The 27,025-nt window shown below is 39.3% G+C and overlaps 1 protein-coding gene across 2 annotated transcripts; it reads left to right on the forward strand.

Annotated features, from left to right (window-relative positions):
• Positions 1-1,102: 1,102 nt before the first annotated feature.
• Positions 1,103-27,018, forward strand: LOC124158957. Of its 2 annotated transcripts, none has more exons than XM_046534394.1 (5): positions 1,103-1,241; positions 22,812-22,906; positions 22,988-23,123; positions 23,257-23,323; positions 24,341-27,018. In XM_046534394.1, the coding sequence occupies exons 1-5, from the start codon at positions 1,191-1,193 to the stop codon at positions 26,167-26,169; spliced, it is 2,178 nt and encodes a 725-aa protein (XP_046390350.1). In that variant the 5' UTR covers positions 1,103-1,190; the 3' UTR covers positions 26,170-27,018. The 2 variants fall into 2 exon arrangements, with proteins under 2 accessions (XP_046390350.1, XP_046390351.1); XM_046534395.1 differs by having other exon boundaries at positions 22,988-23,111.
• Positions 27,019-27,025: the final 7 nt, after the last annotated feature.

Here is a 27,025-nt window from a genome sequence, read left to right on the forward strand (position 1 = left end):
TTATTTAAGTGTGGAGGTTACTATTATGTTTCTTTATAAAAATGTTTCCTATCCATAATTATGAACAATATTTTGTACCATATGAGGCTCGTATTTCGGGCGTTCCTCCGCGTTGAGTTGTCCATAGGTGACGACAGTTTCTCCAGTCATCCTGATGGCATCTTCAGGTCAGAAGTTGAGTTGTCCATAGGTGACGACAATTTCTCCAGGCATCCTGCTGGCATATTCAGGACAGAAGTGACTTGAAGTAAAGTCACCCATCACCTGAAGACGCCAGCAGGATGGCTGGAGAAAATGTCGTCACCAATGTACAACTCAACGCGGAGGAATGCCCGAAAGCCGAGACTCACATGGAGAAACGCCGCGGAAACCTTAGATTTAACTTAATATTTTGCAGCCTTGGAATATAGCAGCAATATAATTAGGACAGAAGGTGTATCGATATGGCGATAAAAATAGTTTAGACAGGGGCGTAGAGATGTGAGTTTGAAAAAGCCACGGAAGAGGACCACGCTGCAAATGCGGATGGACCTTCCGTCACGCCCCTTAAATCCTTCCACTCCTCTCGCATTTTTCAATATTTTAAGTTTCCCGAACACAAACCACTCCCATGTATTATTGTGACGCGCCGGGAAAACTAATGGCTTCCGTTTATTAAAATTAACCGACAACGCAAAAATTCTATAAAGGCCTGAAACAAGAGGAGGGATATGGGGCGAGGAAGCGAGGCGGGCTGGATGGTCTTCGGCGGAAGGTGTGGAGGGAGTTGATGTGGTGTGGGGGGGAAAGGAGAAGGTCTCGGTGGCCGGAGGCGCGTAAAAACCGCTTTAAATGAAATCTGCTCGTCGGAATGAGGATTCCACGGCGGTGTCCAGGCCGCATGGAAGTGAGAGGGAGGGTAGGGATGGGTGTATCCCGTGAAGTGGAGCGGATCCTATCCGGCGGTGGTAGGGGAGGCTGAAGAAGGTGTGGTGTGGGGTTGGTAGGGCGAACAATGGATTCGGTGGCTCCGTTCCTTAAAGAAGGTAGGAGTGTGTGTTGGCGGCCTGAGTCTTCTTCTTCTTCTTGTCCCAGTGGTGGTGGTGGTGGAGACGCTGCGAACTCCTCTTCATCCCTCTTGGTGTGTTTTTGCCCATCCGGTCGTACCCCTTTCCCGGGCGCACTCCACGCCGGACAGGAGCTCCAGAAGGATGTGTTGTTCAACTTTCCTCAGGAGGATTCTCCTCTGCGTGGTGGTCGTGGTGAGTTTATGGTACTTCAAAGGATTACTCAAACTGAGCTCGTGTGGACAGCTTTCGGCGGAATCCGTGTTCGATGCCTGACCAGGATGGCATTGGGATAGTTCTTGGTGCGCTGTACACAGTCAGTTACGTGAAACTGTGGATCATTTTGTTCGCCTATATGTGTTTAGTGATACGATGGTACCGACAACAGGTTTTTACAGGATTAGGTTGGGGTGGCAGCTAGAGCGCCTTTTGTTCGCCTGTCTGTGTGTAGTGTTACGATGATGCCGGCGACAGGTTTTTTGAGGGATCAGGTGGTAGCTAGGGTGCTAGCTTCCCATCACGAGAACCCGGGTTCAAATCCTGGTGTAGGCGGGAGATTCTTGTGGAATTTATCCCTGCTCGATAGTATCTACGGAACACCTCAAGTAAAATTCTCAATAGGATATTGGACTTATATTGGTGGTTACTTTTGTGCCAGCTTCCTCAGAGTAGACTAAAACCGTCGCCTGGGTTTCTCTACACATTGCATAAAATATGGGAATGATCTTAGTGGTCAATCACCAGGTGCTCATAACATTTCCGTCCTCCATCTGATCTAAGATACTTCCTTTCCATAGAATGAAGCTATTTTGAGTTTCAGGAGGATGTAAGCGGAGCAGAATATTGCAGTTTTGCTCTTCAGAATTGTATCATTATTTTCTACCGAGAATGACGCGTCTTCTATTCGTCCTGACGGTGATTACGAGATAGGGCTTCAAAATGTCGGAGCCTATCACCGTCTCACTGTTCGGAACCCGACAACGTTTTCTGGAAGAGACCTTAGGTGCTTCATTCTTCACTTATATTCACTCGCATACCGTGACGAATGTCTTCTCATTATTTTGAAGTAGCCATGAGTGGCTAACCTTCCCTGAGGTTACATCTTTTTTCGTAGGATCCTCTTGATGATCGAAGCTCTGTTGTATTTTTGTTCGCTGTTCTACCCAGTCAGAAAATAAATGTGAGTGCGTCCAAACTGTCCAAATTGTACTTTTTGGGCATCTTGATGTGCAATTCGTTAAGTGCTAGCGTAAGATGACTACAGATTTGATATAGTTTTAATATAGTACATTATTTGAAAGAATCAACCGATAGTTGAGGTCATGAATCGAGGAAAAGAAAGGAAAGGAGGACTGAGAAAAACCCTGTTTCAGATTTCGTATGCACTTCATGTGCGAGCACTGCGGAAAGCGACTATTTGTCCCATCCGAAAGGTGGAGTACTATTGTACTCTTCCTCTTCACAGTGCCATCCATACAGCGCCCAAGTAAGAAAAGGAATCTCCGCCAATGTCAAGATTTTTGCTCGGGCTGTTGAAGTGAAAGTCTCAATACTCTTAGAAACAACACCCATTCGATCATAGGCGTCTCTAGGATTTTTTTCGTGCAAGCTTCAAATGTACGTAGATGCACCCTATAGATAATTTTTTCTCGTATATAATTCTTTCTTTCATTCATTTTTTCTCATAACAGTTATAGGAGATATCCTCGCATATTATCCTCGCTTATAACGTTGTTTTCCTACTAAATGAGCAAGAGTAATAGCTTTAGTTATATCTATTGCTTTCTATTTATTTTACCGTTATATAATTGGAAAATTCCAAGAACTATAATGTCTAATATATTTTATTCGTAAGTTAAATTTTCTTATGAAAATAAAATTTAGAAAGATTAAAGAAATTTACCTGTTATTTTCCTGGAATTTGACTTGCATCAAGAAATCAAGAACATTTCTTATCTTGGATTTTTGAGATTGGAGTTTACATCATCATCATGAGTAAAACATCGTAAAATGGTTTGACGCTGCCCTTTATTCCACTCTCCTATCCACTAGCCTTTTCTTAGATGCGTATTTCTTCTCTTTTACAACCTTTATAACCTATCCTATGAAACCCATTCGGGGACGCCTTATTCCCTTTCACCTGAGCTTCAACGATTGTTTTCATCAGGCCATCATGTATCATAATCTGACCAGCTAAGTTGTGCCGTCTTCACCTTTTGGTTTTTTGAAAGACTTCTCTTTTCTCCCACTCTTCTTAGCACTTCCCCATTACTTACTTGGTCAATCTATTCTGTCTTCGCCATTCTTCGGTAGCAACACAATTCGAATGATTATGCTCTTGAATTCTCTGAATCTATCACCGACCAAGCCTGCCAGAAACATGTTCTTATTTTTGTAGAATGCCCTCTTTGCCTGTGCTATTTTACTGACAATTTCTTTCTTGCTTCGCCCATCGCAGGTTAATAGGCTTCCAAAGAAGCAAAACTCTTCCACCGCTTTCAAGCGTTTGTTTTCCCAATTTAATGTTTGTACCAGTCTCCTATACTTTGCTTGCACTAATATCTTAGTTTTCTTTGAGTTCATTTTCAACTAATATCTGGTCATTGCCCTTATTTAGAGTTAAAATTTTAGAATTGATATTTTGGGGTTTCGAGGCTATTTTTTCACTTCTTTTAGCCCCTTTTGAGGCGCATATGTATTTCATCCCCCATTTTTATCTCATCATCATCATCACTGGTCAACAATCCTAGGATTGGTTTGACGCAGCTCTCCACTCATTTCTCCTATCAGCTAATCTTTTCACACCTACGTATTTCTTCTCTTTCACATCTCTCTTTACTTGTTCCATATATTTTGTTCGGGGTCTTCCTTTTCCATTCTTGCCTTCCACTTGTCCTTCGACGATTGTCTTCATCAGGCCATCATGTCTCAATATGTGGCCTATAAGGTTGTTCCGTCTTCTTATTGAGGTTTTCATGAGGCTTCCGTATAGGAGCATACTCCAGATGTATTGCATTAAAATATGAATGGCATTTTCTCACAAAATAATTCCTCAGTAGACCGGTTTAGATGTCCTTACAGCCCCTGCAAATCATGTGAACTACAACAAAACCCGTCGAAAGTAAAATTATATTGTGAAAAATAGCCAATATTTCCTTTCAATATTTCCAAATTTGAACAAAATCCGGGATTTACTTCCGTATTTCGATGTTTTTGCATTGCCTTTCCGCCTTCACCAATTGCCTCAACTTGAGTGCTCATCTATATTCCTGTGCAATTCGGAGCCGTCCCCTGCCCTATTTCAATTCCGCATGCCCTTCAACGATTGTCTTCATCAGGCCACCTTGTCATCCATTCTATTTTCATCATTCCTGGGTTGCACCACATTTCGAATGATTTTACTCTTAAATTGCTATTACTATGTACTCAATGGCGTGAGTGAGTGAGCTTATCTGTAGCTTCTCGTAATAGGGTAGTTTCCATGACCAAAGAAAACGAAAGGCATTGATTGTGATTCGTTACCCACCATTAGTGTATTCATAATATATAAATTATTTGGTTTTAGAAATCCCAGTGTAGACGAATGTTAATGGTCAATTTTAACCGCATTTGAAAACGGTCAGATTCTCAGTCAGGTCTGTAGCTTCTCGTAATAGGGTAGTTTCCATGACCAAAGAAAACGAAAGGCATTGATTGTGATTCGTTACCCACCATTAGTGTATTCATAATATATAAATTATTTGGTTTTAGAAATCCCAGTGTAGACGAATGTTAATGGTCAATTTTAACCGCATTTGAAAACGGTCAGATTGGCGCCCATGCGATTCCACTCCACGTGACGTCACAGGGACCTAGATGCTATACGAGTAGTGAGGAGTTTTACATCGCCTGAGATTACCAATGCATGCATGAGGCACAGAGCTCAGGGAAACATCTCTTACTAATCACCTATTAAAACTACCTATGGTCGGGAAGTTCCCTTCGTTTAATAAGGTATTCATAATCCTTATTTAACCCAAGCGCTACCTGCTAGGGTACTCTTCTATCTGCAAGCAGCATGCATCGTAGCGGCGATCATAGCCTCGCCCCAAGGTCACCTCACACGGCGGCAGCCGGAACCAAAATGGCATCACACGACCTTTTCCCAGCATTCAAATTTTTCCTTGAATTTTAATCACGAAAAATAGATATCGTCATTTAAAAAATCTAAAAGCGTGAAATACGTACTCCAGTTGTAATAATATTTTGATTTAGGCAATAAAAAAATAATAGGAAACCACCCTATTCCACCACTGTTCAAATGACCTTCGTCCTTGTAACCTCCCCCGGCCACCCGCATCGTGGATTCGCTCTGTAAATTGGTGCGATCGCTTGATACCTTGCGTGTCGTTAACCCCACTGCACCTCCTAAGCACCTCGAGCATCTCTTCCGGTTAGCGTCCCTCTCTTGTTTTACTGTCGAAGTGTCACTCGTTGGCAAAACAAAGCGTGGTAGATTAAAACTGCTGGAAAATTTCCCGTACATCACTGTTTGCAAAATCATCGTCTTAAGAGGAAACATCACGATCGGCCCTTTTACTTGAAATAATATTTTTTCAAATGCTATTGAATTGAAATTATGAGGGAATGTAGGGAGGTTTCTAGTCAGCGTATTAATTTCAACCTTTGGCTATCATGTTTAAATAATCAGGGAATGTGGAATAGATTCTAGTCAACATTTTGATTCATCGGTTTGGCTAATTTCAAACTGCAGTCACGATGGTTTATAAGAAAAAGATTTACACCCATTTGCTTTTGTTTTATTTATAAAATTAGACTCTTTTAAATTGGTCAACTGGCTCTTTTTGATTTACTCTATATTGACGGGAAAATCAGTTACGTCAGCTTTGACCAAAGTATCTTTTATAATCTTGTCAAACCAATACGGCCTCTTCCCTGAAACTTAAATATGAAAGTTTTAACCGCATTATTTCCTCAAAGGTTTATATGTATTTATATGTTTGAGATATAGGAAAATGCTAGCAAGTCTCAATTCTGTGCACCCTGAGAATTTGTGGATTTTTGCTAACGGTTTAAACAAGTAAAAAGATAAAATACTATCGATCAAGTTGGATGGATCTGTTCACTTAAACAGCATTTTTTTTACCTCTAGTGGCTGAGTGGCTCGGTGAGATTAGGCATGGGCATTTATGAATTATTTTCCTAGCCAGCGCAAAATGGGTCGCTATTTCTTTATGATAGTGAGGGAAAGTCTACTTTACTGCCACCTTTTGTTGTCATAGAAAAAGAAGTTAGTTACCATACCTTTTTCCTTTGCAGTAGTATAAAGCTTAAGTTTCTAATTTTCTAGGCATTATTGACGATTATTTGACAGTATTAATAATGGACATTGCCTTAAGGTAATTACGCAATAATTATAAATGTGACGGAAGTTTATTAATAATGTCCTCGATTGCCATCATTACTTGGTGGCTCCAAAAATAATTGTAAATAACTATTTACCATAAAGGATTATTGAAAACTATCAGTTTGTTATAATATAGTTTTAAGAGACTTCATTACACCATTAAGCTAAAAAGTATAGAAGTACTAATATTTTTTCAATTTTTTTATGCCTAATGTTATTTTTAACATTCATTATGATTTTATTAACGTGTTTTACTGGGCTTCGTCTTTCTTTTGGTTTTCATTCCTTCTCCCATGGTTACAAAGGGTGGATTTATTACAGAATTCTATTTTAAATGGATTAGTCCCTTGGATTTTTTTTCTTCTCGTTTGGAAAATGCAGATTGTCTTGTTCTCATTTCTCTGCATGCTCTATCCGTCGCTATCTATGTATGGTATATCATTTCTCGATCCCTTAGTTCTTTTTGATTCCCAATTGTCGTAAGTAGAGCTTCGCTTTCGTTTGCAACAATCAACAGGGAAAGAAGTAATTCAGAATATTCAACGTAGTTATATATTCAGTTATATATATATTCAGTATATTCAACGTAGTAACAACGTTATGGACCTACTTGTATTACGCTTTCCTCTAACGCTCGCCAGGGTAGTCGTCATAACTGTCTCGATGGGCTGATAAGTTTTTCTCCGATGTATTTAAAGGTTTTCAGCAATTTTTGGAAGTATAAAAAGATTATTAATTGTTTTTTTCCTCGATAATTTGCACTCGGATGACGTTACGTTTTCGATTGCAAAAGTGAGCATGGATAGAAGTAATTCAGTATATTCAATGTAGTCCCCAATATAGACCTACTTTTATTACGCTTTCCTCTAACGCTCCACAGGGTGGTCGTCATAACTGTCTCGATCGTCTGAGAAGTTTTTCTCAGAAGTATTTAAAGATTTTCAGCAATTTTTGGAAGTATAAAAAGATTCTTAAATGTTTTTGTCCTCGATAATTTGCTCTCGGATGCCGTTACGTGAAGCGCTTCCAGACGAGAGATTTAGCGCTACTTTTATGGAATTTCCGGTGATGGGCGTTAAGGACCTTTCATTGTAACATCGGTGATAGCGGTTGGGTGTGTAATTTGTGGGATGGGACCGCTGTTTATGTATCCCATCGAGAGATTCGTTCCTGAGACACCTCTCCCATTTGTTCTTTTGCTAAACTCAAGTCAAGTAGGTCCCACTTTTCTTCAGTGGCTCTGGTCTAATAGGAAGTACACAACGGGGAAATTGACATGATGGGAGATCGGAGTTTTTTTTGCGGATGCCTCTTGCTACATTTTCCTGTTGGGTGAGCACTTAGGACATTTGAAAAGAATCTGTTTCGCGCCCCTAGGATGTCGCAAAAAGCCGTTCCGTGTTTTTTAATCTTTTATTCCTGCAGCTAAATTAGACATGAGGCAAGTCTGGATTTAATACAGACCGAGGAGTATTTAAAATACAAAATACCTTTATTTTCCCTATCTTGTTTGCCTTAAATTCCAATTAAACCCTGATTAAAAATATGGATGATATTTTTCAATTTAAAATATTATCAATGATATCCTTCCGATACTTTGGTTAGTTGGAATGGTAAGGAGTAAAGACCTTAAAAGTATTCCGTGTGTGTAAATGGCTTTAAAAAACTTGATGAATTGGATGTATAATGTCGTAAATAACTGCTGACCTTCTCCTTTTTCGTATGCTGTAAACGAATCGAACTCTGTAAAACAAGAGACCCTCTAAACTGTCCCGTAATGTTAATATGTTATCATTAAGGCATTGGAAATCATGTAGTAGAAATTAAAGGCTGTGGCTACTATTGTGCTTAATGATATTTTGTCAATCCATCCATCTATCATATTTCATGGGAAAGTAATTGTCACTCATGCAAGCCGTGCTTCATTCAAAAAACCGTTTAATATTTTTCAATGAAGGAATACATAAATCTTAATCGAGTACTTAATTTCTTTAAACATGGCTGTATCTGGGCAACTATTTGAATAATAATAATTAAGACAACATCTCTCTCAATTGCACCTCGGTATCCAGATTTGGTTGTTCTTTTGTCAAATTATAAAATCTACGGTGGCTATCTCGTTTATAACTCCTGTACCCGCCGGAAAGAGGTTTTTCGGGCTTCATCTTCCTGTTAAGTCTTCGCTCTCCCTCCTTTATTTTTTTACCGCATGCCTCATTTATATCTGACGTCCTATTTCTTAGGAACTGAGCGCGCGGTAGTTACCTCCATCCTCGTAAACGGTAGATATATTTAATAAATGGCGGTAGGAAAAGCTTTAAAAAAAAAGGTAGCAAAAGCGGAAATAATAACTCCTCTTCCTACGTCACATTTCGTAATTGATTACTTGGCGCTAAAAGTCGACAGATTTTTTGCCCCCTATTCTTCGTTGTTCTGCCACCGCATTGATCCTCGAACATAGCTTGGCACTCAAGCAGTACACGTTTTTTTTTACCCTTATGACCACCCAAGTGCACCTCTGTGGCCCTTTGAAATGCTTTTAAGGCTTTAGGTCTATTTGGTGAAAACAGATTCTTTACACACGTATAAAATCAGGCTTGATTTTTGGAAGTTCGATATATCCATAATAAAAACACAAATGGTAATTTAATAATACAATACTAATATTATAATAATTTAATCCAAAAGTCGATTGCCGACCATGGTTACAACATGTTGTGCCATTTTCAAGGAATATATTATGAAATCCTTGAAAATGAAATGATATGTCGAAACCATGGTCGGTAGACGAGTTTTGAACTAAAGTGTGGAAATTACCATTTGTGTTTTTACAATGGGAATGTTTTACATCTTCAAGTGTGCTTGAAGATGTGACTATAAGCACCCATTACAGAGTCACTCATAGTGTAAATTGTGAATGTGAAATTTATCTACATCTACATAAATCTGTATACTACCCCGCAAGCCGCCTAAAAGGTGTGTGGCAGGGAGTGTAGGAACACCAGCCATTTACACTTAAAAAGGAAAAGCTCTTACGAAATTACGACGAGCATTTTTTAAAGTCCTTTGATGTGGTAAACCATTATAAATCAATCAAAGTGGATGGAATCTACAGCAGGAAATATATTTTACCTGCTTCTTTCTTGCTTAAACCAGTTTTCTACTGTGCATGGTGTAGTATTCGTAACTGTTGATGTGCTAGTTAATTATTGTCTTAATTTGAGTACATTCAAGGTGACTAACAGATGTCATCAGTAACATTTATGGGATATGAGACTCTTTGACGTTGTAAGTCTAGTATTGTTAAACTTGTGCCACATTAAATAATAACACTTTCTTGATCTTGACCCAATCTTTTATTAAGAATAGCCTTTGGCAGGTTATTTATGGCTTAGTCATCGCTCATAAAATCCGCTAGGCCGAGATTAAAAGATGGCGTGCGTATTCTATGGAATTTCTGTATTTCTCATATTTCTGTATTCTGATAAATAGCAAATATTGCGGCCGGTCGCATTGGCAGAAAAATTGCTAACATGCACTTCTATCCATCGTTCATGGTTAAAGTAGACTGCTTATTGTGCCACCGGAATACTAATCAGAAATTTCCTCATCGGCTTTGTATTTTCGTTGTTTTGACCAAATGTATCGACGGCTACTATACTTTCCACGATGAATGTATTAGCAATGTGTAAAGAAGTGCATGTATTTTGGATGAAGAAGGTTTAGAATAATCGAAATTAGTCTTTAAAAAAGCAAATTAGCTCTCTCGCACTAAAACCGATATCTGTTTATTTCTGTCTATTGTGAATAACTTTCGCTTACCCCGTGAAAAAATCAAGCCATGAAATATAAATAAAATATTTTTCAGTCCTCGGTATTGTGAAAAGGGTGTTTATGTTGATGTTTTTGCTCATGCATACGGTTTGAGCTATATTTCAAATTATTAAGTGTTTCGTCATTTTTATTCAATTTATTGAAGTGCCCTTTTGATTGTTTATTTTTTCGGACCGTTGGACACATTACTCAATGGCAAAAGTATTACACAAAAAGAAATTGAGTATAGCAATTACAATTTAAAAAAGATTTTTATCGGTATATTTACAAACTACATATTTTACTGATGCAAACTCTTTGGTTAGTGGGAATAGTATGGGACAAAGTATGCCGCTTATTAAAAATGGCTGAAATTATGGGATTTATCTGAATGGAATTTATCTGGGACTGATGAATGGGATTTATCATTTCGCAATAACTGCTGACCTTCTCCCTTACAATATGGGGTGAACAAATCGCATTCTGTAAAACAAGTGACGCTCTAAACTGTACCGGAATGAAAGTAGGTCAACTTGTTAACTTCTTCTTCCTACCGTTTGGCTTCATTTTTTTATTCTCTTTTCGGGATAATATCTTCCAGCATCTGAAAAATGTATTAAGTTATCTGATAGAACCATCCTCATTGGCACTCGTGACTACTTTTGCGTAATATTTCGGGGCACGATGAGCAAAGGGGTCAGCAGGGGTCTCTGAAAACCTCAAAATGATACGTCATAATAGCAGCCTCTATTTCAACAAACGGTACAGTATGTCACGAAGCCCTCCTTTGAGTATCTTTCCGGAAGTTGGTATCATATCTGTTGCTCTTCAATCTAGCATCAGCCTCGAAGTATGAATCATCTTTGCAGGAATTTTATTATTTCTTTGGAAGTCGAAAAAATCCCGCGGAGTGAAAATCTCGTAAAATGCAGCAAAACATATTCCCTCTTGATTTCGGTGCAACCTTCTAGAAAAGGGACACCTTCGGTACTAACTTTTCATGATGGTTATTATTTAAGTACTCTGCCTGTTAAGGTAAGTTGTTTACATGGAGTGTTTTAAGGGTTAACTCAGTCTGCCCTAATTGCACCTCGCTCTTTTATTCGTAATAAAGCCTATTCCCTTTCATTCTACCAATGATTCCTCTTCTCTCCCTTTCTCTCCTTCGCTTACCTTATATTTTTCCATGAACACGAATTTTAACATCCCCTCCCTGTTCGTGACGATGGGCTACTTGTAATAATTTACTTTTCGATGCATTTGCATACATCAGTCATATTAGGATTACATGCTCAGTTATTAAAGATAGTCTATATCAGTTTATTAATGTTTTATCCGCAGTTATCAAAACTAAGTGAAATTTTAGTATCTTAGTATCTCCATGATGTGTAGATGCTATGAATCGGTGTAATCTAAGTAAATAGATCATGTAATGGAATAAATTTTTGTGATATTGCACAAATCTTTGTACAAATAAAAAAATCGTTTCAAATAAAATTATTGGTAATCATGGACGGAAAATGATCCTCCATATTCTGAGGCCTAATTGATCGCAGAAAAATTCGAGCAAATCATACTTTTATCTGGATTATACCGAGATGTAAACTATGGGTTTACAAAAACTTAGAACCTGTCATAGTGATGAATTGTTTCCTCTTCTACCCTTTTTCTCACCCGATGCAAAAGTTTATGGAGCAGCCGCGTAATTAACACTTTTTGCAAGAGTTATATATTGAGTTACCAGAAATATCAACGAATTTGAAATTTCTGAAAAATGCAGGAATCACCTCTGAATGAGTGATTACTTGGTTATCCATAGTCATATAATCTCTTCGAATTTCGTATAAAGAGTCCGTGGCCATCCACCTCGGAGAGAATAATTACCCCGATCGGCAACAGCTGCTCTATCCGTTAGCGGTAACTAGGCATGAAATGGTGTAATGGTGGTTAGACAACCATTCACACTCTTTTCTCGAGTCGACGACTCTTATTCCGTTTTTGGTTGAATTTTATGAGAGTTGGGAACATTGTTTTCAATGTTTGGGGCTGATGCGCTGGGCAGGAATCGAAATAGATATCTGCTTAAGTATATTTTATTTATTTATTACCACACCACCGAAAACAGCTCATATTGGCCAATTTACGTTGGGGTATCCATGATAAAAGAACACAAATGCTGATTTCCTTACTTTTAATTCAAAACTCAGCAACCGACCATGGTGTCAACACCTTGAAAATGACACCATGTTTTGAAACCATGGTCGGTTGTTGAGTTTTGAATTGAAAGTGTGGAAATTACCATTTGTATTCTTTTATCATGAATGCATCCAACTTCCACAAAATCGAGCCTGAAACGATTTTATGCGTTACATCGGGGTGTTCAATGAATCTAACATGTACACGTGCACGAAAAACCATACCTTGGATAGGAGCAACCAACCTAGGCGGGAACCCGCGACCTCTTGTTTAGCGGACGAGGACTTAAGTCCTCCGCCACCGAGGCCGGCAAGATAATTTTTATTTGTGTTATTCATTTTGGGAATAGTCACTCAATAATTCCCATCAGTTGTATGTATACACATGTTATACACACTTTAAACGTAAATTTTGTTCACACCAAGGAGACTGCATGGAGGAGGCCCAATTCCATCCCATAGAAGGCTGATATCTGTTGCTACTTCGGTCGCATTTTAATCCGATTTCAAAAATGTCCGCGTCGCGGTGATGAGTGCAATGCGATCCACTTTTTTCCAATATTTAGCAGTGTAATGTTTTTAATCGCAAGAAATAGCATCGAAAAGTTACGGTTTGATGAATCACATCATTATATGTGACTAAATTTCGGATACACACCTAGTTATATGCTATTTCCCCGTGAAAATCAGATAACTTTGTCTGTCAGTGACGCCAGTGGAGGCTTTATTAAACCCATTTAAATGTGCGGTGGTTGACAACACATTTAGAGGCCGACTTGAGGACTCTTTTGTAATATCCATGGTTCACACATTGAAGGACAAGGTCATGGATAATTTTATTATCCATTAATGAGCCAAGTATTCCCCGTAAATTCTTTCCGGCGGACCCGCTCCAAAAGTTTTTGGCTCTGAGACGCGGAAATGTCGACGACTTGGCGAGGCTCTGATCAGGTCGAGGATAAAAGCCCGAGCGATGCATAGTGGCTGATTTTTGGGCGCAGCGACCGTGAATTGTACGGGTCGGCAGGAAAACGTTACCATTAATTATGGAACGGGCGAGAGATTCATAGCCAAATCACTCAAAGTGGAATCAGCTTGCGGAGGAAATAGTGACCTGAAGATGATGACTGCAACGTAGGGGAAACATTCCTTTCGGGAAAATAGGTCACGAAAGAAGAATGTCTAGGAACTGAATTTGAAATAAACGCTCAAACATTATTTTACGTGTACAAATCCCTATTAATAATTTTATTGCTTTGACATTCGTTCGGTGATATACTGAAATGCAGACGTAAGGTGGTCATCAAATATTCATATTGATTTCTTGAGTTGCCGTAAATCTTTAAGTTCAGAAATTTCTCATTAAAATAAACGAATAAGGAGCACAAACCTTCTCTATCTTGAAAATACCCGACTACTCTATTAAATTTTTGTCGATTTTTTAAAAATTTCTGTAGATTTAATTTACTGAAAAGTATGCATGACAGTCATTGCTATTGAAAAAGAAGTAGAAGTGCCATCATTACCACAGCAGTTCAACCTTTTTGCTCCCAGAAAAAAATTGTGAGAGTTGAGAACGGGCTAGCCGTGGATGTTGCCCGTGATGTGGTTCGATTAATTGTGATAATTACAGTGGAGTGGACAGTAAAAAATGCTACCAGGATGAATGCATTGACGATTTTGCTGAGGAATAAATACTAGAAGGGGAAGCAAGGAATACATTGGAACAGGATAGTATGAGTTAAAAAGGGATGGCTCACGTTAGCATAATAATTCTGCGCATTAGGTAGAAAAGTATGTTTGTAGTTGGATGAGTGATTAATATCCTCCACAGGGATCGCTTATAGAAATGAATATCCACCAAATTTTAGGAAACTATGTAAACTAAAATGAATAAGCTCGCAATTCACAAAAAACTAATCCAACTTACAGGCCGTATTTTGAGACATGATTGCTTTATGAAGACAATCGTCAAGGGAAAAGTATATAGCAAAATAGAAAAGGAAGACTTTAAATAAAATATATGGAACTAGTAAAGAAGGATATGTAAGAGGAGATATACACAGGCGTGAAAAGATTAGCTGATTGGAGAAATGAGCGGAGAGCTGCGTTAAACAAATCTTAGGATTGTTGACCAGCGATGGCGATGGAACCGACCCAAGTTATGACTTTATTTCGACTACACATTCATTTTCCAAACAGTCAATTTGAAATTAATAGTCGGAACTTTTGTCTCTCTGGTTAAAAAAATGCAGTGGAATATACAAAGTTGTTCTTATTCCTCTGAAAGTGGACTCCCAAGTACGCCATTCGCCATCAAACAAAATATGCTTTGTGTTTTGACGAATGCAAACACAAATGAAGGTATTATCTCCGACCTAGCTGTCTTGGGGTGTTTTCTGACTTTTATACATCCTTCCCTCAAAGCGATAAAAATGACTTCGTTGTCGCAATAATTCAGACTTCGTTTCTTTTCAATATTAACTTAGTCAATTCAAATATTCCGTAGCAAAAATTTCAATCGAATTCAAAACAAGCCAACTATTTTTTATTTACTACTTACCAGGCATAATAGGAGATATTTTGGGCAGTTTTTCACCATCACTGATGGAAATGACCTAAGGGACTTTAAAGTGTTTCGATAAACGACGCGCGAGTTGAAAAACACGAAAGATGTGTGTGCACTGAGTAATCAAACCGGACGCCGAGTACCGTCCACGAATGGTAACCGATGAGCCAGTGTGAACATTTTCACCATTCTTCCCGAGTGCGCATGCGTGTTTGATTAAGAGCGACTTTTTGGGATGATGCGGCCGTCTAACGGGGAAGGTGCGGGTGTTTGGATGAGCCGAGGCCTTGGTGCGGACGAGACAGAGGGCAAGACGGCGGGGGGAGAGAACATAATCAGGCATAATTTATGTCCATGGCCTCCACGCATACGTGCCCAAATATCTTCTTTGACTCTTTTCCGAAAAAGATGACAATTGTTCATCGCGTGGGGAGATTTAGTTGCTCCATCCTACTTGCAATATTTAAACTGTAATATAAGTTAATTAATAATTGCGGGGGTAAGAAGCAAAGGGGCACAAGTGATTATTTTTTCAAACCAGACTTAGGTACAGATATTGATTATTGCTGTGGATTTAATGTTGTTATTATGGGACTGAAATGTAGGTACATTACTAAGTTATGATTTTCAGTTGCTCACACCAAAATTTACTTTTTTTGTGACAATAGTTAGGAACAGACATTGAAAGAAAAACATATACACAAACTTGGTGGCCGGTGGATTCGAGTGTGTCCCTCTTCTGCGATGACATCGAGTGGAAAATTAAATGCACAAATAAATATCTAGTCGATCTCGATTGTTTTCGTCACTTAATTTCCATGCCTAAATCTGTTTAGAAAAAGAAATCACTTTTATCCCTTGGATTCTCATCCTCTCAATTGAAGCCATGTTTTAAAAAATTGCACAAGCCCATTCAAGGTTCGGAATGAAACTTCTTCTGTTTATCTTCAAGGCGATCACAGCCATCACTCCAACATTTTACTGTTAATAGACGTAAAATCCGTGAAATGTATGAATTAATTAAAATAAAAGAACAAGCTCTGTTATATCAAAAAAATTACACACAAATTGTGATTCCTTTGAAATTGATTCGTCGTTTTTGGAATCCATGGCTTCAATTTATTGATGGCAAAATTTTTTATCTCGACTGTGGAACGGTTTGGTGAAAACAACTCTCAGCTGATGGGTCTTGTTTCATCCCGGCAGTGGAAATAATTTTGTGTGAATCCGTTCTTACTAAATCGACATTTTAACAAATCCATGGCAAACCTAGCTATGAAATTATTGCCTAACTTTGGGATGAGTGCAATGAATTCATCTTAACGATATTTATGAGAGGTGTAAGCCTTTCTCCTATCAATTGTAGTCAGAAGATTACCTAATCCTTAGTAAATGAAACCAAGTCGATCAGGAAATAACCTTTTCACCGATATGGAACTGAGTTTGGTAATGCACTACATTTTTGCTATTGATGGATATTTTTTTATTTGATTTTGATCGATATTTGTTTGATGATGATAAAATGGATGGCTGCCAGTTTATAACCATTTATTATGTTAAATATGTATGTTATATGTCTACTGTTAGTACTCTGTGCCATTTTCTCGTAACTTAGTTGCCCAAGTTTTAAACTTTTTTGCGTAAATGATTTGAGGAAGGTAGTGTTTTTTTGATCAATATCTTTTGTATAGGGTGGGAGAAGTCACTTTCTAAACTAACTATATATTTTTTTCGTACTTCTCTTCAAAACAGCGAAAACTCGAATGCAAAGTAGAGCAGTTTATACTGTGTAGTCAGCTGTGAATAATAATCATTAAAATTCGTTTTATCCTGTGGTATTGCTAACCTCAATGCATCAACTTTTCATTACTTTCATTTATCCAATTTAATCATCCTAAATACCCACAATGGAGGGAAACTATTGGGCAATCAGGTTTGACTACCATGCATCATATTCATTCAATGCATTTTAATGATGCATCCAAAAGTCAATGGCTTAAATTCCCCCTTCACTTCACAACTGTGAGAGAATAATTTATTTAGAAATATGGTAAGTTTTTGGGGATGGGCCTGGTCGCTAAAATTGGAGAGCTACTTGGAAAACGAACTCGGGCCTCCTGGACCACAATTTATAAAGCTCAAAGTCACCATAAGAAACGTTCAAGCGACCTTAAAGGTTTAGGTTACCGCGCCTTTCCTCTTTCCAACCTTTTTATTAGTTTTTGTCATTTTCGCCACACCTCTGGGCCTCAGTCGATTGACCTCTTGGTAAAGGTTACTGTGTCCTGAACGTTTTCCGTGTTTTATAATTTTTGTCACCAAAAAAGTATCTTGTTCACTTCGGACTGGTATATCCGGTTTTTCAGATGAAAGAGCCTATTTTCAGGGAAGATTGCATTTCTTCGCACACATCCTTTTATGTCACGTTTATTTTTCAAAAATGTTAAATCAGGTTAATTCTCCATCCTTCTAGAGAATAATGAAGACAATTTGTGGACTTTGTTCTCCTCGAGTATTCATCTATTGGTAGCAGTGAAGTATAGAAGTAAAATATATTTATCATATTATATATGTATTGATATATGTGCTTCTTCTTTAATGGGTAGTTGTAACTTAAGCATTTGCTTGTTACCCAGGTCACGTCAGATTTTAGTGGTTCATTTATTGTGTTCGGTAATTAAAGAGTCGCATTGGGAAACGAAAGGTAACTAATTAAAATATCTATTCAAGTCATTTAGGAATGCCTTGAATATAGAAATACAACATAGCATTCTCCTCACTACCTTACGACAGTCTACGTTGGCTGCTTCCTTTGAAACTCCCATTATATTCCTACGTCTTGGAAATTAATTCCATGATTAAAAAAGTACGAGATACGCTATAGAATCTGAAGTGTAATTAAACAATTATATGGGTATGGTTTGCGTACTGAGGAATAATTTTTATGACGAAAAGGATGTTTCGGCCCACAAATTATTTGAGAAAATCTTTCGTTTTTAATTGAAATTCCGCCGTGAAAAATCTCAACAAAGAGACTCAGAATATATTATTAAAGAACCCCTATCTGTATTTTCCATTTTTATTTTATTTTCGATGTAAATTTGAGCATAAGCTTTTTACTCTTTTGAAATTTAGTTTGCAAATTATTTATCCTCACTGAGAATTCTCTTGAGTTTTATTTGGTACTGATTCCGTTCAATTTTTAGTTGGCAAGTTTTTGTTTCAAAATCCGATTACGATACACAGAATGGGTAGCGAGGATGGCAGTATAGGTCTATGCGGCTAATCAAATCCAATGGATCACATAAGCATTATACGTACTCCCTCTTTGTGTGAATGTACTTTAAGGTAAATACAAGTGATAATGATGCATTGGCAAAGTTCGATTCCTGGGAATACAATTTTGCCCTGGACATTTGGATCAGCTCTGGTTGATCCATAGACATATTAGTTCACAGCTTCCTTCATCCCGATATCATAGATATGTCTTTTTTCGTATCGTCTTAATAACTTAATGCCCATGCTGTCACCTTGAAACTATCACAATATTGAATACACCGTATTCAAAATTTTCTGTACCCATGATTTAAACAATTACGACAGTATTTCTCAAATGTAAAATTTTTGTATTTGAAATTCGGAGGAATTTTGTGAGGGGTTTAGAAGAATGAGAACTGCTGACAATGAATTTTAAAACACCACATTATAACAGACTAATCTCGACAATGTTCAAGTTGGTGATAAAGCAGGACATAGAGTAGATTATCTTAACATATAGTAGTATTTGATACTTAATAGACTCTCCGCTGATTTAAGAACAAAAACTGAAGTAAAAAGAAAATTAATATTTCCTATACCTACTTAATAAGTTCAAAATTAACTCTAATACGACTTTCAATGAAACAATTTCCATTTCTCGCGTTTGTTTTTCTGCAGAGATATCTTTCAGACTGTGTGGGATACAGGACTGTTGCTATGTACTCCTTTTACTATGTATTAAATAACGATTTCATTATGATGGCATAAGTCTTGAACGAGTCTTGTGTGATGATAATGACAAAATATTACTGCTCGAGCGTGTGTGATGTGCCGTCTTAAGCCTTGGGGTGCGAGTGTAACGATTATGCATTATTTATTAAAGTATTCTACCGATTAAGGTCGGTTTCCATGGAGTTCTTTAGGAGCATTATGGGAACTTCCCTTTCCTTCAAGCACATCCGTCTTCAATTCACTATAAGGCCTACCCCCTTTCATTCTATCTAAAAAAATCCTATTCTCTTCCTTCCTATCCCTCTTTTACCTAACATTCTATCCTTAAAGACTGTTTTCAATGACCCGTCTCCACTTAGTACTCGCTCCATCCATACCATCTGTCTCCTTGTATCTTACCTAGAAGCTACCTCCCCTCACCCACCATATCCAGCACTTCATTGTTCCTCCTCCTCCCCACCTACTTCACCTCCTCCATTCTTCGCCACACCCGCATCTCGAATGACTCCAATCTTCTCTCCTCCTCCTTCCTAAGTGTACACGTTTCCGCACCGTAAAGAGCTACACTCCTACGGTTCTTAGACTGTACTCTTAGAACCTTGTTACACTCCATCCCATCTCCGCTAAGTACTCGCACAGTCCATACCCTCTGTCTCCTCCGCATCTCATCTAGAAGCTGCCTCTTCTCGCCCAGACAAGGAAAATGCATGCCTCATTCCCCCGTGTTAATGGTTTTGGACTTACCGGAAGTTATATCTGGAAATATTGCAATGTGTCAGTTCAACAATATTACCGGAAGTAAGTTGTCAAAAGACTACAGAAGTAGACGCTATAAAAGAGTGCGCAGGCTTGGTCCAAGCCCTTCGGGGAATGTTTGCGCCCTTGATAGAGGCCGAGGCCACTCGGTACCCGTGAAGGTCATCCCGATATCACATTTCATCCGCGCACTAGCCGTTCGATTGGCGAAGAGTACCACTCTTCCAGATCGTGCCGCGGAATTGAACGGACTTTTTCCCCTCGATGACTCATCTAATATGAATGGGCTGTCATTATGGGCGAAAAGTGAGGGAAGGATGATCTGACCGGGAAAGCTGGATGATCTTCGGACCCAACCCACTTTCTCCATCACGCTCACGACTGGCCGAGGCGAATCCCAGTCCAGCATCACCACCCTTCTTCCCGTCTTGGAAGCAAGTACCTTCTCTTGCTTTTTATTCTCGCACAGATTTGCTCTCCCGTGTGTCCGAGAGATATCCATCATTCTAGGCCAAATCCATTTGAAAGATCGTGCGTGCCGCCCAAGTAGTCTCCCTCTCTCTTACTTTTAGAAATTTGTGTTTTGAGAGATACGTCGGACGGTGTACAATCGCGGAGTGTACCAATCCGCACAGCGAATAACTTGAGTTCTTCAAGAAGATTTCTTTTGAATGTTTTGTCAATCCCTTGCTTATTGAAAGTAATCCATGACATTATTTAGCTGTTTAATTATCATTCATGTTGAAAGATACGGTAAAATAAGCCACATTTAACCTTTCGTTCAGACATTCAGGCATGTATAGCTTGCCGAAGAGAGAACCCTTCGACGTTTAATTCCTTTTTGATCACTATGAAAGACGAGGATCGAATCCATTAGTGTAAAAGTATACTATCTTTCTGCTAGAATAAATCTATATATCTTAGCTTATCTCCATATCAGCAATTTTTTAAATCATATAATACTGATACTTTGAATTTAAATGAATTTTCCGTGAAATTAATTGAGATAGTGTGTAATCAAGTTGAATGTCTCTTTAAATTTAGTCATAGTATTGAATATCCATAATATTTGAGATTTACAACTCGATTTTTCAAGCCTTTCGTCAAAAAATATTCTGAATGCGCAGTTTATTATTGATCAGAATATATGGTGCATTTAATTTCAAAATTATTTCACTTCGTTTTATCAAAATGTCACGCCATTTTCAGCTCTTTGTAACAACCTATAAAATGACGGAGAATAAACGAAACGGAAAAATTGCTGAGTTGGCGTTCTCACTGTTAATTACAATATAATGATGAAAATCTTGGGAATTAAAGTCCTCCTTCATAGAGCAAGTGCCGCTTTTTTTAGGTTCTCTTACCAACAATGAATTCCTGCAGCAGCAAGGTAAGCACGACCAGGGGCATAGCTAAGAATTACGGGGGTTTTAGGCGAAAATAATACTGGGGGATCTTGAGTGTATGGCATACCCGCCATGGCACCCCCCCCCCCCCCCCCCGGTGCGGGCGCCCTTCCCCAGAAACGTTTGGAGATAAATGATTCAAAATGGTAGGTTTTACGGATGTGTGAATAGTTTGATGTTTTGTTTGTTCGTCAGCTTTCCCCTCATATTAGTCACAAAAAATGTATGGTTTTAGGCGTGACTTGGGGAAAATGCTTCATGTGAAATAAAATACTGGTTGTTCCTAAATTTCACATGTAAATTTAGGAACAACCAGTTTCGTCGATGTGCGATATCGTCAGGTTCAAATAAAGGATACAGGGACAGTACGAGGTCATACTCTCCCTGAATGTAAAATTCTGAACTCACACTCTTAACATTATTCACAAAAAATTTCACATTAAAATATTTCTATTAAAAAAAGTTCTTTGGGCTCTGGGGGGAGGGGTTTATCCCCCAAAAACCCCCTCTCTGCATCACTGAGCACGGCAATTAGCATGCGGGTCTTCAAGAAGCTTTCTTTCAAAGTATCCATCTATGAATAGACTTCTCTTGCTGACTAAGAGTTATCCATGCGATTATTTAGTTGTTTACTTGCCATTCATGGCAAATAAAACATTAAAATAAAACCTTTGGTAATACCATATTCTTGGAATAGTATACCGCTGCTTTCATCTTCTGACGTTGTTTTATTGCTCCTTCTTCGATCCAAACTGAAGGGTCAGAAAATTTGGGCAAAATAATGGGCCTGTCTTTGAATTGATGATGCATGATCTCTCCGAGCTGAAAACTGGACGAGTATGGTGAGAGCACGTCTCTCTCGGCTGCCGAAGTCAATAAAAAGACCACTCTTTTGGAAGGAATCGAGATGAGAAATAGATTTTTATTACCCTCCCTACAATTTTGACAGCCTCTTTTCGGTTTCTGCGGTCGAACCCTTTTTAGTTGTTACCCAGATCTATGGAGAGCACAGTTTCTCTCTTTTGGCCTGTAGCCCACATATTCTTGAAAATATTTCTGCAGAAAAACAAGACGCAAAAAAATGAAAATGTTTTTATTGAAGATCGCACTAGAGTTATTTTTGAACGTATGAAATATATATAGGAAATATTACTATGCCTATGGCTTCAGTTTTTGTGCTTACATCAGTGGAGTGTGTATAATGTATCAAATACTACAAAATATGAAGATAATCTACTCTTCGTCCTGCTTTATCAGCAACGTGAAGATTGTTGAAATAAGTACAACTGTTATTGGGTGATGTTCTGAAATTATTCGCGAGCGGTTCCCATCCATCTTAAATTCTTGATTAGATGCACTGATTTAGGAAATTTTTGGAATTACGTAATCACATGGTAATTATATTTGCTTGGGGTAACAAAGAAAACGATGTAAATAAAGGCACACAACTCAAAATTAATTATAAATAATACATGGTACAACTACATAAATAGATCTTGTGGTAAATGCTTAAGTATTTTTTTGTCTTTATCATTCTAAACATATATTCTCTATTCAATAGGGAATCTATCACTTCCCTCTTCTGATAGATGCTCATCTTGATGCCGTATTAATTTAATTTTTTTTCAGACACCTGGCTTATTGGCATCGGATACTGAAATCCAAGTGGCACAGTCAGTGTTGGCACACCACGATACCCCATCGGCATTCCATTCAACAAATGAGTATGTATCATAAGTAAAAATTTCGGTAATATTAAATAACGAAAATGCCGTCAGCGTCTAAGTATGTTTTTAATTATGCAGCAACCCTGAAAGTGTGACAACAGATGATGCGGTTCACACCCTCGAGGAGAGAGGTACTTCAGAAGGACTTCCGCAAACCCAAATGATGGAGAGGAGGATGGACCATCACGAGGTGACACATGGGGTAGGCTACAGCGTGAGTAATGGCTCAATCGAATAATCTCTCCGCCTACTTCTTGTGTGAAAGCCCTCTATTAGAAGCCCTTCCTATGCTAAAAGTTATTTACTGTCATTTCTAGAAGTGATTATATCCTTTTTTATATTTTCAGACACACCTGAACCCACAGTATTACCATGGGAAGAACTTGGGAAAATATTACGATTGCGCTCTGCAAGGTAAATACTTCATGCGCTACCTATTAATTTTGTCGATACTCTAGATAATTCATGAGTATAAAGGACGTTTTACACGGGGCACGAAATTACTTAACCTGACGTGTGTGAAAAGGCGCAATAAAAGTTGTGTCGTGTGAAGCTGTGAATAACTAGAACGCATGCGAGAATGCATGGACGTGAAATGAAAAAAATATGCTTCCTGTTCTAACTTCGTTCGTAAATTCGTGCAATTCCACGCCATATTGAGAAAGCAATGCAGTACTAACCTGCGTAATCACGTGCCCAAAGTAAAATGACCTTAAGTGACAGTGGTAGTTTTAAATGTGCAATACCTCCGATCTATTACCACGTGAAGCTGCATAGTTAATTCTTCTATCCTCTATGTTATCATAGCCATATTTATTGCATACACCTCTCTCGCTGATTTAAGATGATATATAATACTCAAATTTCCGTGGTTAGAAGGCTATCCATTTTTATATTGCTTGAGCCTTTTGTGAAAAGAAAGTCGTAATAGATTTTTTCTCCAATTTTGTGATCTTATTTTTCTCTGCAAAACTCAATGAAGTAATTAAAATTAGGGTTAAATTGTCTAAGTTTTATCTTTAAAGTTGCTCCGAATATTTTTATTGGATAGTGAAACGTAGCTAAATGATTCTAAACGTAGCTAAAATATTTCAACTTAAACGGACACACCTGCTCCTGTTAATAAAGTTTTGATGATGGTATAATAGTAATTAAGAAAGAATTTGATCACAAGTATTTCATTGCCAATCTATTCCCTTGAGTTCTATGAAAGTGGTCATCTAACGGCGCGAATAATGTGCACGATCAGTGTAATTTATTTGGTATCTGTCGAAGGACGACTTAGTTTCTTATTGTTAGTTAAAAGGCTATGGTAATCATTAACATATTTTAAGCTTTATTTTTATTGAACAATTTATATCACTAATTGAAATGTTTGGATTCAATATTTCCTGTTATTTGACTTAAACTGAGCGTATTATCTTCGACAAGGTCCGTGGAAACCAATCCATGTGAACTACCCGGAACGGGCTCCCTCAGCTGATGGTGGTGGAGGTGCTCACAGTATCATCCAACACCATCATAACCACCCACCTACTAACCACCATCTCCATGATCAAATTCCTGTGCTGAAAAACCACGGAGGAAATGCGTTCGGCACCAATTACGTGGAGGAGTGGGACCAGAGATTGAAAGAAGTCCTCCAAGGCGCCCCCCTGAGGACCCACGGTGGTGGTGGCCACAGGGGCGTCGCGATAGACGTTGGGCATTCTCATCATCACGGAGGAGGCCCAACGTTCGGGTCGGTCACTGGCGGCTACAAGGTGGCCCCTGGCGGCTTTGGCGGAGGTGACGGCGGTCCTTTTGGGGTTTGGGAGGACCTTCCTGAGGACCACCTCACGGCAGACATTATCCACGGTCACCACAAGGGTGCGAAAGGTGTAAAGGGTGTTGATTCCTTCCTAGCGGATTTCCCTTACGAATTCGAAAGTTCCAAATTGCCCGAATGGATCAATGAGCAGCCGTACGACGGATCCGCTAGCAACGACAAGCCATTCGGCGGCTTTATTCAGGGTCCGGTTAAGGGAGAAGGGGAATACCCTGGGCAGAATGCGTTTGACGACGCTGTGAAAAACGTAGGTGATATCCGCTACACCCACGCCATCTTCGGCCTCGTAGACCCAGAGGCCAACGAAGGGGATGATCATAGAGAAGGGGCGGCTTCCCAGGGGTACCATGGCGATTCCGACGGAGGCCATGGGGAGGAGACGGAAGGGGATTACCACCATGGTGGTGCCTCGTCCGAAGAGGAAGAGCACAGCGGGGCCAATCCACAGGGGCACGCCGCACCCGCGGGAGGGGGAGGCGCCTTCAGGACAGGCGAGGGATACGCAGTGGAAGAGGTTCAGAGCGATGAGGGAGCCGAGCAACCAAACCCATCCGGAGATTACGCAAGCGGCAGCGCCGTAGACGGTTTGGAGACCGATGGAGACTTCAACGAGGGGAAGACCGGAGACTTCATCGCTCCGAATGCTGTAGAGCAGCACCAGCCGCAACCCTCAGGACAGTCTTCCCAATCGGGAACTCAGCACGGTGGCGGAAATGACGTCCAGGTGGTGACCCACCCATTTCAGGACGGCATCCTCGGCGGGATAGGTGGTCATCATATCCAAGCCCCCCAAGGCATTCACCAGTACGACCCGACGCTCCCCCGTTGTCCATACGCCCACGGCGGCCCAGTTCTTCCCCACGCCGTCTCCGTATCGAACGTCATCCACTCGCTACCGTACGACGAAGGCCTCCAGACGAACCACCTTCAATTCATGATGCCGCCAAAATTGCAGCATCACGTGAAGCTCGGCTCCGTGCTTCCGATGCAGCAGTACGAGGTCCACGAGAACCAGGAAGAGAGCGAGAACAAGGAGACGGTGGTCGACGGGCAGGGCCGGCCGAATCGTATCCCGCAAGGTTACCGCGGAGGCGAACGACCCCTGTCGGACGCTAGTGCCGCATCCATTCCGCAGCACGGGTCAGCGGGGGTGGGTTTCGCCGAGGCTAACAAGGTGGTTGATGGCTTTCCTCCCAAGGAAGGCGGTGATGATTTCCTTCGACCGCCTCCTCTCCTCGTCACGGATCATTACGTGAAGGGAAGTGGGAATTTCAAAGGATTTTCGGATGGACGGAGAAAGAGGAGGCCGGTCGGTAGACCTAGTTCGCATTCCGGAATGCCTTACGCTGCCCTATTTAAGAGACCGCCCCCACTTATGATGAGGACGAGGCCAATGTTTAGGGGCCCGGTGAAGAGGGTTTCGTACTCATAGTTCATCTCTGGGATAAAAAAATAACTGTGAAATCTACCATTTAGTTTTCTTTCCAACATTATGTCTTGACTTAGTGGTAAGTTTAAACGCGTTCCTAATATTTCTCATTGAAAGCTCTCCCACTTATGATGAGGACGAGGCCAATGTTTCGGGGTCCGGTGGAGAGGCTTTCGCACTCATAGTTCGTCTCTGGGACAAAAAAATATTGACTGTGAAACCTACTTTTGAGTTTTCTTTTCAACATTATGTCCTGACTTAGTGGTAAGTTTAATCGTGTTCCTGATATTTTCTCATCGAAAGCTCTCTTCAGAAAACTATTTATTATGTGCTTAAAGTCATATTGTAAGCGGATGTAAATCTCTTTATTGCTGATTATTCCCAGAAGGGAAACATGCATACACAATTACATATCGAGTGATGAGTTCCCCATCATATGGGGCTAGATTTTCTCGTTAAATATCCAATAATTTTATTCGCTTATGAAAGTCTCTGGGAATATTTATGTATCTTGCTATTAGTTCTGGAGATATAAGTAATATTTTCAGCCAATTTTTCTTGCAAGAATATATTATTTCATTGGAAATATATTGTATTGGCTGACGATATGTTTAACGAAAGCTAGCTGAAAAATGGTAATTGCTATAATTTATTGATACCTTTTTTCCAATCAATATTATTATTATTACGGATAGAACTATGATAATTTACTTTTCATATAATAATTGACTTGCTCAACTTGTAAATAACCTTTCCCAGCCTTACATTGTACATTGTTTGTAGATAATGATTGCCAGAAATAATTGTTCTACGATTATAGGAATTGTCATAAATATTTTGAGTCAATTATTTATCCTTC

Source organism: Ischnura elegans, chromosome 5 (assembly GCF_921293095.1).
Source record: "Ischnura elegans chromosome 5, ioIscEleg1.1, whole genome shotgun sequence".
Lineage (NCBI taxonomy): Eukaryota > Metazoa > Arthropoda > Insecta > Odonata > Coenagrionidae > Ischnura > Ischnura elegans.

Coding starts and splice junctions, on each gene's coding strand:
- LOC124158957 (XM_046534394.1), top strand. CDS start 1,191: ATGTGTTGTTCAACTTTCCTCAGGAGGATTCTCCTCTGCGTGGTGGTC. Junction 1,242..22,811: donor TCCTCTGCGTGGTGGTCGTG/GTGAGTTTATGG, acceptor ATTTTTTTTCAG/ACACCTGGCTTATTGGCATC. Junction 22,907..22,987: donor GCATTCCATTCAACAAATGA/GTATGTATCATA, acceptor TTAATTATGCAG/CAACCCTGAAAGTGTGACAA.